This window comes from Polypterus senegalus, chromosome 1 (genome assembly GCF_016835505.1).
Source record: "Polypterus senegalus isolate Bchr_013 chromosome 1, ASM1683550v1, whole genome shotgun sequence".
Taxonomy (NCBI): Eukaryota; Metazoa; Chordata; class Cladistia; order Polypteriformes; family Polypteridae; genus Polypterus; species Polypterus senegalus.
Window position 1 is genome coordinate 270866335 of NC_053154.1, and position 15206 is coordinate 270881540.

General features: G+C 37.5%; 1 protein-coding gene across 1 annotated transcript in view; it reads left to right on the forward strand.

Moving 5' to 3' along the window:
• Positions 1–15206, forward strand: part of ptpn20 (protein tyrosine phosphatase non-receptor type 20) — a 219501-nt gene that overhangs the window by 24958 nt on the left and 179337 nt on the right. The window contains 2 exon segments of the mRNA XM_039735251.1: positions 1540–1664; positions 9675–9835. Of these exon segments, the coding sequence (XP_039591185.1) occupies positions 1540–1664; positions 9675–9835 (286 nt within the window).

Below are 15206 nucleotides of genomic sequence, written 5' to 3' on the forward strand. Positions count from 1 at the left end.
AGAAATTACCAGAAAAGATCTAGACTATGCCAGGTCCCCAAATTAGACACTTTATAGGGAAAGACAGGTTTTGCAATCACAGTTTAACCTCTTGACCACTAAAGAAACGGAACAGCTGATCTTTAATTTGCAACATTAATATTGTGAACACAGAGAGAACGCCAATAAGATCTTAAATAAACAAATCCACAAGCAGGAAGTCCATAATGCAATAATAGCAATTAATGACACAGACGAAGAAAAAATGATTGACTATAAAAATATAACTTGCACATTTAGAGAGTACTATAAGTCCTTATATTCTGCTCAGTTTAAAAAAGATAAGACACAATGTAATAAGTTTATTGATACAGATACTACAGCTAGACATTGTTACTGCTGTGGAACTAGATAAACATCTGACACGTTCAGAATTACCAGATGTTATTAACTCACTTCATAGTGGGAGTGCAGCAGGCCCTGATGGCCACCTGGTGGAATTTTACAAAAAAAAAAACTTAAAATAAGCAGTTGTCAGAAGTTTGGAAACAGATTTCTGTGTTTAATAAATAACGTTTAATATTGTGGTAGTATAGAACAGAACACTTTTTCTATTCTTTTAGGTAAAATATTTGATATGATCTTAATGATTTTGTTCAGTTGAGAAACTGGCCTATAAAATGAACATTCGAAAAGGGACTTTATTCTCTTTGGAAGTATTGACATTGATTGCTTGGTGTAGTATTTTTTTTGTTTGTTTAATGTTTTTTTATATAGCTTTCTTAAACGTAGCTAGCAGTAAAGGAGCTAAATAACAGCTTTTTATATAATTTGTATTTATAGCCATCTAGACCTGCAGCTTTCTAAAGAATTTATAGCATTTAGTGTTTTGAAGAGCTGTAATGGTTTATCCTGATTCTCTATCAAACATTTATAGACCCTAAAGCAATTCTGTCTTACTGATGAATCCATTTCTATGACCCTCATCTTTGTTGCATTCAGATGCATGTACACCTTTAACATTCTTTGAATATATTTGTTATTTTTGTTCATTAAAGTTGTCATTGTTAATCCCTGCAATTGTCTTCCAGATATTTTTTTGTTTGGTTCTCTGTTTCATTACTCCACAATTTATATTTCATAGTTCTCATTGTATTGTGCAAATATTCTTTTTTTTCCATTTGATCTCACTTCCAAAAAAATTCTAAAATGTGTCTAAGCCTGTAGGAGAATTTTACAAGTGTTTGGAAAAATTAGGTCAAATGTAAAATTTGATGTGTATATGTATAGATGTGATGTATGTGGGAAGCTGAAATTCAGATTCTAGATTCTTTGAACTAAGTGCAGAATGGAGATATTTCTAAAAATGCTGCATTCTGTGACAGAAGAGGATGCATTACAAAAGATTTATTTCATTTGGCAAACGTATATAAAGTAAATGACAGATTTACTAAAGTGTTGAATGTTGTTAATGACCCTGTGATATTTAATCATATCTTTAAAACAAAACTAATATTTTGTAACATAAAAGCCTTATGTTTTCTTTTTTTATTTCAAAAGAATGAATCATACATTTGTAACCCTTGCTGATATACTGGAGGTGAGAGGAAGACCCCTAAATGAGAGTGACATCTGGCTACTTTTACTGTATACAACAGAATCTTTCCTAAATGCATCTAACAAAGGTAAATTATTTACTGACCAGCAGGTTACGTTTCCTTGGGTAAGTTATGAAAAGACAATAATCCTGTGATTGGTACTTCTCTTGTTCCATAATTCTATATCATGCATTGTTTGCTCCAAGAAGCCAGGTCTTATGCAAGAAAAACTGAAAAATATTATATTAAACAGTGGATTGAAGCTAAATAAACAGCTATAAATACAAATAGTGTCAAATTTCAAGCAACTAATCCTTGGGGTTTGTTACATAAAAAGATAACAATAACTTACCTATACCAAATTCGTTTGTAGTGTAAAAACTATGTACATTAGACATAAAGAACTAGATCAAATATTACATCTTAAAACTTAAATTATATTTAATAAAATAAATAATAATTACCTGTATATTGTTGAAAACAATTTTTGTATTTTCCTCTGTGATGTATATTCTAAATAAAGTTTTAAAGGAATACTCCACCCAGAAATTGGATATGTTTTATATTTTATTTATCTCATGCAGTTTATAGTAATGGCCAAAAAAGTTTTCAATCACATGTTTACTTGCTGAATGAGGAAAAAAGTTAATGATATAATGGAATGTAATGTTGACCAGTTCTGTGCAGTGGAAAACAATGTTAAAAACGGCCATGGAAAAAAGAAAAAAATTTTTTACCTACTCATGTTGCATAATCTGCATGTTTGTTATCCAGTGGTATTCTTAAAACATGTTTTGTTTAAATATTGTTAACTAGCCAACCCGCGGCGTAACATACGCCGCATAATCAGGCCGCTGTTTAAATGATTTTTAAGCACAGAGGAAAAAATAAACATTTGAAAAATCCGTAATTTAATAAACCACCAAGAAAAGTAACATTGCAACAATGCACGCTACGAACCAACATACAATTGTCCGTGACTGAAAACCGGAGGAGCGCCGTTGCGCTTTCTCCTTCCAAAGCGAAGGACGGGGTTGAACGGCGCTCGTTCAGTATGCACTGCCTGCTTATGTGCCCGCCCCCAACTCCCTACCTGAGTCGCTTTCGTCTATGTACAGTCCAAACGCACCTGTGAGTCACATTGACTGTTAATTTTCCAAACACCGCCTCAGTCGGTTTCCACATTGATTTTTCATTGTTCTTTGCAGTTCCGGCTGCTTTTTTATATATAATCCACCAAGTCACCTGACCGGTAGGGGTATTTACAAAGGGTAGGGACGTAATCAGTGCGAGCGTATGACCCGCACATACTGGGAATTTCTCGTTCGTTGGGAACAATTGCAAGCCACAGGCTCCATCACGAATGGGGTTCAACGGTTTACACATGGCTCCCCGTGCCGGATAGACACACGTTGATCCATTCAGTGTAGCGCGCGTGCAGTACCGGACATACAAGTGCATCACAGACCTGTTAATGCTCAATCTCACGTGGCTCGTGTAACTATTTGGCAGGTGGGAGTCTCGTTCGTTTTCGGAAATAACCAGCCAAATCGCTCCACTAACTAAGAACTGCCATGCACCACCACCCACAGAATCGAGAAAGAGCTATCAATCTGTCAATCCTCTCCGTGTCCTGGCCGGGTGAGGTTTCCTGTGTTGAGTCAAATGAAGCGAAAGGCTTCACACCTGGTGGTGCCCTTCCTTTAATTCCTTTAAGTTTCAGCTTTGTAACCATACTCCTCCCTGAACCCAAAGACTTTGGTTACTCGGTTGGCTGCCCTGTTGCGGGGCCTGCATTGGTGAAGCAGGTGAGACGGTAATGAAACAGAGGCACAGGGCTTATTGGTTTTTAAAGACTGCTTCCTTCATTGGGTTTTAACCAATGCACGTAACGAACCAACACACAATCGTCCGTGTGGCGCGGAGGATGGAACGGGAGGAGAGGAGAAGGACATCCACTCCGCTCCTTCCGTCATGCTAGTCTGCTGATTTGTCGTGCAATATGCACTGCCTGCTCATGTGCCCACCTCCAACTCGTTACTTGAGTTGTTGTCTTTGCACAGTCCAGATGCACCTGTGACTCACGTAGACTTTTCATTGCTCTGTGCGGTTTTGGCTGCCTTTCTATATATAATCCACCAAGACACCCGACCATGGTAATAGCGAGGTGGGAGGGGGGTGTGTACTAAGTGCAGGAGCATCAAAGAAGACGCATGTTTGTCCCGGATGCGAATTGCTGTATGTAGCGTGTAAAACAGTTTGCCAGGGTGCACGCGGTCGTGCGTTGTAACCGAAAACTTGTTTTTTAAAGACCGCTTACTTTATTGTGTTTTAACGTCAGCTGTAAAGGAATGTTTTAAGGATCCCATGGGATACCCCTCGCAAACCGTTTTACACGCTGCATGTGGCGCTTCACCACCGCGAGAAACATGTCTCTATTAACAGTCAGCGTGGGTCGGAGCTGCATGTTGCCTCTACGACAGACGAATATAAATGACGCCATTTTTTCTGTGTCGTCGCGTCTGAGTTGGTGGGCGTGGCTCTGCGAGTTGTCGTCGTATCCAATGGTCTTGGAGTTGGTGGGCGTGGCTCCTTCCTGCGTGCGCCATAGGTGTCTAACTTGTCGGTGGCTTAGTGAATCCACGCCCCTTCCTGCGTGCTTTCCATGGTCGTCTTGCCTTAGTGAATTATATATATAGATACTTCAGAAATTAATACTTCAGAGGGTTCAGAAAAGCTTGTGTATGATGCTAAACAGGAAAGGCGCATTCCCTTAATTCTGTGCTTTTGAATTGAATACAGAACTCTTGACCATTGAATGAGGGGAAGAAACTATTTTTTTTTTCAAATCCACAAAGCACATGTACAGAGAATTAGGAATCTTCCATTACCACTAAAACATCTGTGCAAGGATGAAGAATTCAATGGTCCAGACAAAATCCACATTTCTCTTCCAGGATGTGCAGTTCAGCCATCAGATGGACTGTCTGTTGGAATACCTTTCTTAGACTTTCAAAGAGAGCAGGGAAATGTAATCCCTTGTTTCTCTTATCATCATTTTTAAATTTGGGGACCAGCATCTCAATCTGCCAGACCCAAGGTGTTATGATATGGGGCTTCCTCCAGAGCAAAATATGGTGAGGCCTCCAAAAAGAAACTAGGAAACAAGCCAGAAACCTACCTGGTCTGCCCAGCAGAGGCAACCTTAACTTCAGCCATGTCATAAGGCAACCTGCTGGCTTCAACTGGGGCAGGACCTAATAATGGGAAGCTTTCAACTAAAGACCGAGAAGTGGAAGATTCGCTGTTATCCTTCACCTTTTTTTTAAAGGAAAAACTAAGACATTTCATAAATTAAGACATCTGTATTTATTTTTCAAAAATAATCTTGACAAACAACAATTCAAAAAAGCACCAAAGGCAAGTCAATATTTATTTTTCAAAAATACCCTTAACAAACAACAGTTCAAAAAAGCACCAAAGGCACAAATTGACTTGCCTAAAATACGCAAAGCAATGTCCCAAAACACAATTTGAAAGAATGGTCAAATACAGAGCAAAATGTTTTTGTAATCCAGTAAGTGAAAATAAGTAATAGCAAAACACAGGGAGAGCTCACCAACACCAAGTTAACATTGTACTCCATTAATCTGCCTGTGTCCACAGCCTTTATAGGACTGGGACAGTTCCTAAATGGAGAAAGAGAGATGGTCCTGCCTCTTGGGGAACCACCCACAAAACACAAGGAATATAGCAGAACACATATTTCCACACAGAAACATAATTGCACAAAAATGAAATATTATGAACATAAATATCTATTATAAAAATCTAAAGAGCACTTACTTTGAATTAAACAAACAAGACATACAAAAGAAGCATAAGCAGAAAATATAGAACATGAACTAGTAGACACATAACATAAGGGACTTTCCCCACCTTCCTTACAACACTGAAGAGGCTGTTAGATTAAACAGCACACGAATATACAATGTATTCAGTATTCTTGGATGCATTCTATCCATCTCTGCAGACTTGCTATTATGGAGCTTTTTACAGTTTTACTTTGGACAATTCCTCTTTGGAGGTTTTCTTAATGCTTGTGCATCTCTCAAAACAGTTTGTACACTACAGCACAATAATCTGAATAACAAGCAAAATGAAATAATTCATTTGAAACCATTATGTTTCAAAATGTAATTCTCTTGTCAGCCATTTAGTCAATGCCACCAATACTGTATGTGAAATGTCTGAACCTTTGCCTAGAGACATACCAGTCAAAACGTTTATTCATGTTGTTAACATGAAAATATACCCTGAAATTATTTTGAGGTTTAACATTGATCAAATGTTGCTCAGTTTACTTCACTATCATTTCTCTAAGGCCAGCTGAATTTGCCTGTTCACCAAATCGCATGTGTTTATTTATGTTCTACAAACCATTACAGGTATCTGCCACATTGGTATTTTCTGCAAGACAGGAATGCTGTACAATTTGTAAGGTGAACTTTTTGTTTTTATTCAGGACAACAGAAATTACAGTGCTGCACCCAGGACCAAACACAAATCTGGAAGCCTAGAAAAAAATGAAGTAAAATATTAACAGTAAAAATGTACACAGTATTTTAGGTAATTATGTTCTAAAGATTAAGGCCAGTTCTACATGATGGGTTGTCCTAAAGCTCTGCTGGTGTGGCTTCATATTTTCATTTTAAATTGCATCTGATATTCTCCCTTGCAATACATCAAGGAAAAAAATCTCTTCAATAAACAGCCCCTAGAAAAATCTGATGTGCTGTCATCATAGGCAGTCTCCATTGCAGCAAGTAAAAAAACATGGTTGTGTGGCTGGTGATCATATACTCTCCACCTCCATGATGAAAAGACTTCTTCACTAGTATTCAGGAATGAAGAATAAGGTGGAAGATACTCCCATCGATATTCTCTGGTGGCCATCAAACCATTCCCTTATTGCGGTGGAAGCATACATTATCCCATACTTTAACGTAATTGGGCAAGTTAAGATGTACTAAACCACTCTCATTTTCAGGAATGAGATCCCAGAAAAGTGTCTCTAAGAAAGCCAGTAGATGCTGGGTATTGTAGGGGCCAATTACAGTAATATGTACACTCACACCATTTTCATATACTGCGATACACTATAATCCATCCATGCTTCCCATGGACATCCACTTTAGCTGCCTGTTCTACTATATTCTGACTATGGCTCCTACATTTGGACAGGTTGAGTCCAGCCTCATCCATGAACAGTAGTATATAAGGGGTTTTATTTGACTCCACTTGAATATAAAAGAACAGATTTGAAATCTACAATGCACATATTACAGTACAAGTCTGCCTTTGTAATTACAGTAATGTCATTTGAAGTACAGGTGATACTGAACTATGCAAAATAATACACATTACTGTATATGGTAACAAATTACTGTAGTTTATGGATATATATGACGCTTGAGTGATTGTCTTGCACCTCAAAAAGGAGGCTGAATCTCAGCCTTTTAGCAAAACCAGCTTGATTCAACTTGAAACTGGAACAGCAGTTATTTATTGTAGCGGGATCTACCACTCTCCTATACACAGACGCAACAAACGGGTAGGGTCAGGGCCAGGTCAGTGGCCAAGTTATACTGTTCCCTGCATTTATAATGTTCCTTGCATCACCCATCGGCAACAGGCGTTTATTGTGTGATCTCAACTGGCCTCTATTTGTTTCCTCTGCGCTATGCTGCGGCCCTGCAAACTTGCGGTTGCCTCAGCGATGGACAGGCAGTCCTCCACGGACGTGAGTTCAGCAACCTCACAGTATATACTAACAGAATTGATATTTTGGAACATGTCTTTCTCTGCTGTAATGGCACTCTGTATCTCTCTTAGTCTGATTGCATTATTTGCTATGACGATGTTGCATATTTCTTCCTCTTGTTTTTCTTCCACCAGCATTTGGACAACGTGCAGTTCTAAATAGATAGTTCATACACACTAATGATAGATTGTATTATAATGCAAAAATAAATCACATTACTGTACTTACTGCCTTCTTAAAAATAACTTGGACTACATAGTAAGAGTTTTGAAAAATTACACACTTGTTTTCTGTTCTGAATTTTTGGATTATTGAAGACACAGTTGAGCAGCCCACATTAGGCTGTACTCTCTGACCGGCTTCTGTCATTGTAAGACAGTATGACATGGTTCAATGAGAAGTCAAGCATAATGACACCTTTTATTGGTAAGTAGTAAGATTACAATATGCAAGCTTTCGAGGCAACTCAGCCTCTTCTTCAGACAAGACGTAGTCAGTGATGTAATCTTTTTAGTTAGCCAATAAAATGTCATTTTGCTTGACTTCTCATTGCATCCAAAATGGCTAACACGGTACAGACTTTGGCCTGACTAGATTTCAAAATAAGAAAAATGGTTCAACAGTTAAAAATGGTCTTTAATGTCTCAAAAATGACCCCAAAGAGGGAGAACCGTGAAAACCATGGCTTGCATTGAGAAGTCAAAAACACTGAATCTTGAACATAGGCACAATCAAAGAGATATATCTCTCTATTATACTGTATAAAAAAAATCCTGTGGAATGAATGACTAGGGGAGGATACATGATCTTCACGTTAAGATCACAAAAGACAAATAAAAGAATCGCGAGATGAAAGAGAATGGGCAAAAAAAATGAATGAAACGTCAACGAATAAAAGATTGCATTAGCGCAAAAAAAAGGAAATTAATCATGTTTAAAAAGATCGAAGGGCAGCGCGACAGTAGTACTCGTCCGAGAACGCAAGCAGTGCTCGCCCCCCCCTTTTGACAATGCGAGCAGCATTATACGTCCTGCAAGAAAGAATTTAACCACACCCGGGGCTGGAATTAAAGGACATGTATTGTTTTTACAATGTTACGCGAGACCAGGCACTGAGCCATCATTTAAAACAAGTCCACAGACATCTAACCTAGCTGTACAGTAGTTAGATTGTATTTGGCAGACAAGCATCATGTGCTCCCAGCTCTTAAAACAACGACATGCGACAAGCAGAAGAGGCAGCTCGCAAGCACATATCCTTAGCGTGTGTTCAGCCAAACCCCCCCCCCACAACACGAGCAGCATTATACGTCTTGCAAGAAAGAGTTGTAACCACGCACGGCGCTGGAAATAAAGGACAAGTATTGTTTTTACAAAAGTTTTTAAAGTAAAAGTGAAAATGATGCATATGTAACAATTCCCAAGAAAGTAACAATCTCTTTAAATTGTATATTGCCTGCCAAAGGTAAAGTAATCCCTAATGGAGGATCGCAGGAATCGTGGGAAAGAGGGGTGCTTTCATCTGATTAGTGCTATTTCAGATGTGGAATGGCCAAATTGGGGAGGCAGCTTAATGAATGGGGTCTCCAGGACTTAAAACAAATCCAAATCATATTATGTGATATCATCTAATTTGAAATTCTACTCTGTACTTCTAGAATTTTTGTTTTTATACTGTATTGAGGATTACTTGTGTTCTGTTCTATGTATTATACTGCATTGTATTGACCCCCTTCTTTTTAACACTCAATGCACGCCCAACCGACTTAGAAAGGGGTCTCTCTTTGAACTGCCTTTCCCAAGGTTTCTTCAAAGTTTTTTCTGGTCTTCTTAAAGGGTCAAGGCTGGGGGGCTGTCAAGAGGCAGGGCCTGTTAAAGCCCATTGCGGCACTTCTTGTGTGATTTTGGGCTATACAGAAAATAAATTGTATTGTATTGTATATCCGGTAAACCAAACACAGGGGTGGGCGAGTGAAGCGAGCAGGGGGCAGAGCCCCCTAGTAATATAAACAATAATATGCTACATAATACATAAATAGAAAAAAATAACAGAACTGATACAGGCACATACAAAATACTTTAAAATAAATTAAACAACACAACACTTTAATAAACAGCAGGGACAAACCTTCTGCTCTGTCAATGGCAATTGTATATTCCCAAAGACAAGATTTAAGATAAATTATAATTTACACACAATGCTATGTACTTCATAGTTACCAAAGTAATAGAAGTTGCCAACCCTTTTTAAATTATTTATAATTAATTTACAGATCACCTCAACATTTCTAATATCTCCCCTGGAACACTTTTGCTTTCTGCCAGTGGACAGCTTGGCTTCAAACATGATTCAACTGATGAAGAATTTTGCACTTTTGTTGCACCTGAAATTCTTCAAGGTGAAGGCTCATCTGCACCACTAGCAATTGAAAAGGTAGGAGAATATTATGTATTCATTTGATTAGAATACAAATGTACTTCTGATTGTGACACTCCACATATTATCTTGTTTGTATGCCATACGCCTAAATACATTTTTTTAATAATGTATTGTGGGAACATATTGACAAATACCAGGAGTAAATTCATGTTTTGAATTTTATTTATTGACTTTGAATTTAGCCACTCATTCATTCATTTGTTCGTTCATTCATTCTTTTTTTCTTCTTCCAAACCCGCTTATTTTCAAATAGGGCCATAGTGCCCACTCTAACAGGAACAACCCTGTGTGGGATACCAATGTGTTGCAGGGCATATTAACAACATATTAGGAAAATTCAAAGACCTGTGAACAAGAAGAATGCCTCTGGGATGTGGGAAGAAACATGAGTACCCTGAGAAAACCCTCCATGGGCAAAAATACAGTAGAATGTAGAAACTTACAGTCAGTGTGCAGCCTATGTTTTGAACCAATTAATATGAAGCAGGGGTTCTAAAACTTGGTCCTGGGGACTCACTGTGGCTGCAGATTTTTGTTCCAGCCAGATTAATAATCAATGACAACACCTCATAACACTGATCTCATTTAATTAGCTGGAATTTTTTTTCCATCTTCACTTATTCTGTCTACATTCTGAAAAATACAGCACAATGATGTTTACATTTATAAGACACTTAGAATTATTTCTATTTTTGCTATAGATTTAAATGCTATCTCTCTTTTGTTGATTTCATTATATTTTACCCTTCCTCTGTAGATTTGTTCCATTCATTGTATCTTAATAATGACAATTAAAAATGAGCAGAGCAGACACTAAGGCAAACAACACTGAATCACGAAAGGCTGCAACTAATTTAGCATCAGACCCACTAATTAGTACATAATGGATGAATTAAACAATTGGAACACCTGGAAAAATAGAATGAAAATCAAGATGAAAATATTGTTAAAAAGAAAAAAGTCCAGGAGTCTAATTCAAAACAGGACCAGGACTGAGTTTGAAAACCTTGATCTAGAGCTATGATAAGGCAGTAATAAACACTGTACTACCATGTCAAATGTTTTTACCCTTTGTTTTACAAGTAAGCAATGAAAATATAAAAATTTAGAAAGCATGTGAGCTTTAGAAATTCATTAGTTGCAGCCGTGAGAAGTGTGGTTCTTTCAGAATAGGAGAAAATTACTCTAGATGGGAAGTATAATGTATCCGGTTGACTGGCAAGTGAGCAGCTGAAAAACACTGGAGTGAACCTGAAACAACCTTTGAATATGCTTAACAAATCAAGAGCTGTAAAAATAATATGAAAGTTATGTCAAACAGCATGTTGTTGTTTTTTAATAAATAGCATCGAACATTTATTCAACCACTAGCCGAAGCCTGCAAGTAGGAATGAAAAACGGTGAGAAAGGAATTCAGAAATCAAGAAGAAATAAATACTTCTTGAAATACGCAGTTGTGAATAGGTATTTTGCTGGAGATGACAGATAATGAGTCGAAAGATCCAACCCTAGAAAAAGCCACGTACAACAATTGTTTTGTTGCATGTATCTTGGACTTCCTGGAAATGTGGATGGTAATATGATAATTTTGCCTACACGTACATTGTTATTTTCAGCCTTTGCTTGCAGTGCGTCTGATAGTCCTTTGTATTGTTCCACACGCAGATCTTGTTGATGTTATCTGAGATAGTTGAGACGCGCTCCCTCTGTTTTAACATACGCATCTACGACATACTGTTGGAATAATTTGGCACTGGAGTGCAAAATACTAAATGTATTCCTGATTGATAATCTGTATGCATAAAATTGGCATTGAGTAAGCCTGATTCGGTTCACGATTCTTTTATCAGGAACATATTGTAAATCTTTGTGCCAGCCAATGTCTCTGTAAGGGAATAAAAGTGGCTAAACCATAGGATCGCAATTCATATTGAGCGTGGAAATCTGTTTACAGGAGTTGCCTGTGGGATAGATGCAAATGTCCCTTTCGGCAGGGGGTTCGCCATCTTCTCCGAAGAAAATTGCTGCAACCTCGGTGTGACATGTTGGGGCATTGTATTGTTGTAAATCCTGCCCAGGGTTTTCCTTAAAAACCTTTCGTACAGATGCTGTTGGATTGGACTGAGCGATTTCATGCATGTGTTTGTATGATTTAGCGAAGGGGTTGATGGTTCTGAGCATGGAATCTAGCTGGAGAAGTAAATTTTCACTGCATGAAGAGTTTGCTTTATTTTGTAAGCGTACTTCAGTAGCTTGTGCTGTGTCAAAAACATACAGCTGTCCATAACCTGGAGAGTTAGAAGTGTTAGCTTATAGTGAAGAGATTTGGTGATAAATTTGCCTGTGTATTTTAAAACAGTATGGTCCATGGCCAGAAGGTTGAGTTATCTGTGCACCCATGGAAGGAAACGCTAGAAAAGAGTTGTATTCTTGAATGTGTTCACGATAATTTTTACCTTCTGATGTTTGCTGTGTAAGAAGCTGTTGTAAAGACACAGGTGGCTCCCGCAAAGGTGGGAAAGCTACTTCACCGTCGTGGCAGCACCTCGAGTATTTGTTGGATGTATTACGCTCAGCAGGCCAGTATAGTGCATGACAGTGTTTGCACTGCTGGTCTGGAGTCCCAATGTTGTACTTTTGGACGGGAAGACAGGAATGAGGTGAAGAAGTACCTGTGGTAATGGGAAGAGGATTGTGTGTATGTCTGCTGAGACTGTGTTGGTAGACTGCATGTCGACTGCGTGTGGGTGGGACCAGTTTTGAAGAGGAGCCACAGGCAGCGTGGGGATGGGTTTGGAAGAGGACGAATAGGAATTGAGAAATGCTGTGTCGGTTGCGTGCGGGCGGGACCGGTTTTTAAGAGGAAGCAGGACGAACCAGAAGAGAAATATATATAAAAGGTAATGTAGTTGACAGAAACCAAGACTGTTGTCTTTGTGAAGGCAACAAATAGCTACTTTTGGAATTAGCATTTAACGTTTTATTATATGCTACAAAATTACTTGCTGTTAGTGGTAATGAAAATATTGTTTGGCAATTCCTAACAGTTCAAACTACAAAGCACTTATTTATTTTTAATATTTTAATGAAAATAAAATTTAATGAAATTACATTCCCCTTGTAAAAATGTTTAGTCATGCAGTATATGCTCTATTTTGGAGCAAATGAATATACTTCATACTATTATATGATTTTTATCTGTGATAAAATCTTTACTGGTCGGCTGTTCGCATTCATGTATCGGAGTTATACATGTATCACAGTAAAATACGTGCCATGCAGTAAGATCGTGGAATATTCTGTATGAATTGTAGAATCCAATGGCTGTACACTATGACAGACAGATAGTACTGTGTTTGGACTATATGAAGTATTCCATGTGGCTTTAACTAAAGGGTTGCTTGGAACTAAATGAAAGTGTTTTCTTGTAAAACAAATGTAATCTGTCAGTTTAGTTGTAGTTGTAATTATTTCTTTAAGACAAAAGCTTAGAAATTGATGAGAATAAAGTTTTATGCAAGTATATGCTACGAGATATAATTTGCTCTATTCATGTGCACGTTTTTTTCAGCCCAGTTTAGCAGCAGACATTTGGGTTCCTGAACTCTGCTTTTTCATGTTTTCTTTTCTTTACATTCTGTACTCCAAACATCATGCAGTAATGATTTCATCCTGAAGTCGTGGCAAACTTTCATAGGTTGTGCTATATTTTTGAATTGTTGTGCTATGTATGTGGCTTATTGTCTTAAATATGCATCTAAAGTTTTTCACCCATAAAGATTTAAAATTTGTTTAGATCACTGGTTTGTGTATTTTTATACCAGATGTTCTGCCTTTTCTAATCTACTGCAAGGATGTTTATTAATTCCAGCCTGATTTACTGCCACTGTAATAAAGCTTTCTTGTAGTCTAATTTGTTTTAATGTATCGATCAGTTAAGTCCTGATGAAAATAAAACTTCCCTATTGTGCTATTTTTCAATATTTATTTTATAATTTGTAATACTGATATGTTCAGGTAATTTTTGGTCAGCAGCAAACAATGTCCGAAATAGCTCTCCCTAATTTCGAAGACTTCTCTGTAACAGATTTAATGTGTGCCTTCTGCTATACAAATAAATACAGTGAAGCAGTAGAAATTGACTCTCCGTGATATGATGTATATTTACTAAAGTATGTACAAGATGTAATACCAGTACTGCATTTGAAAATTTAGAACTTTACAAACTCATACCTTCGGTTTTGCATTGAAATCAAAATTCACAAAAGTCCTTATTGCATGTGCCAAATTTTGTGAACTTTGGAACAGTGGTGAGGCTGTTGTTGGTATCAAATTTGTAAACTTTGAACTTAAAAGCTCAACGCTGAATAGCTGAGCTGGAATTCATCCAGAACGTAATCAGCTCTTAAGACTAACAAGTGCACATTGTCCACACAATTTCTTAAGAATTAGTCCATTTTTTTCTCAAGTCATAGTCTACAAAAATGTTTTTACCACAGACGCACAACAACACAGGCAGGCACACAGACATCATTAGTCTATCTGTTCCTTCACACACACATTTTACTGGTTCGATAAGTAAACATATCCAGTACTTCCATATTAATCAAATATTACAAATGTACTACATGCTAGCTTACTACTTCTTGGTATGCATTTTTCACGCTGCATCTTTCATCATGCCTCATTGTATGTATTCATGTGGAGTAAGCTCCGTATGAGGAAATGCACATTCTATGCGAATGCACTGAAGTGAATGTCAGCACATGAAAATTAATTTGCATTAAATCAGCTCGGCTCTGCTAGTAATGAACACAGCTCACATTAGTTAGTCAGCAGTCAGTAGCAATCACACCACATTCTTGAAAGTGATGGTTTGTCCAAAGTAACATCTACACTGCTGTGAGTGTACATCCCCTGCCATGGGTCATTCCTTGAAATTAGTGGATGACTCTGCAGTATATGGCTTTAGAATCATTATTCGTGCTTGGGGCTCGACTAAACTATTAAATTCAGCAAGTATAAGCAATTTTTCTGAAAATATGTAATTTGTAATTTGAATAATGAAGGTAATTAGAGCGGAGTCTATATGTAACTCTCCACTAATTCTCGTGATGCACAAACACCTCACACAAAAGCAGAGCAGACAAATGGAAGTCTTTTCATCTATTCTCTCAGCTAGCTTCATTGTATTCAAGATCTTGCCATTTTTGCCAGTACATACTCAGGACCATGTGTAATTTACTGTAAGTAAATGCCCAAGACTACATACTATACTCTTAGAGTAATGAGTTTGTGTAACTTAATTTGGGCATATTATGGTCAAGTAGCAGTCTCTTGGAAAACTAATTTTTGATTCTGATTT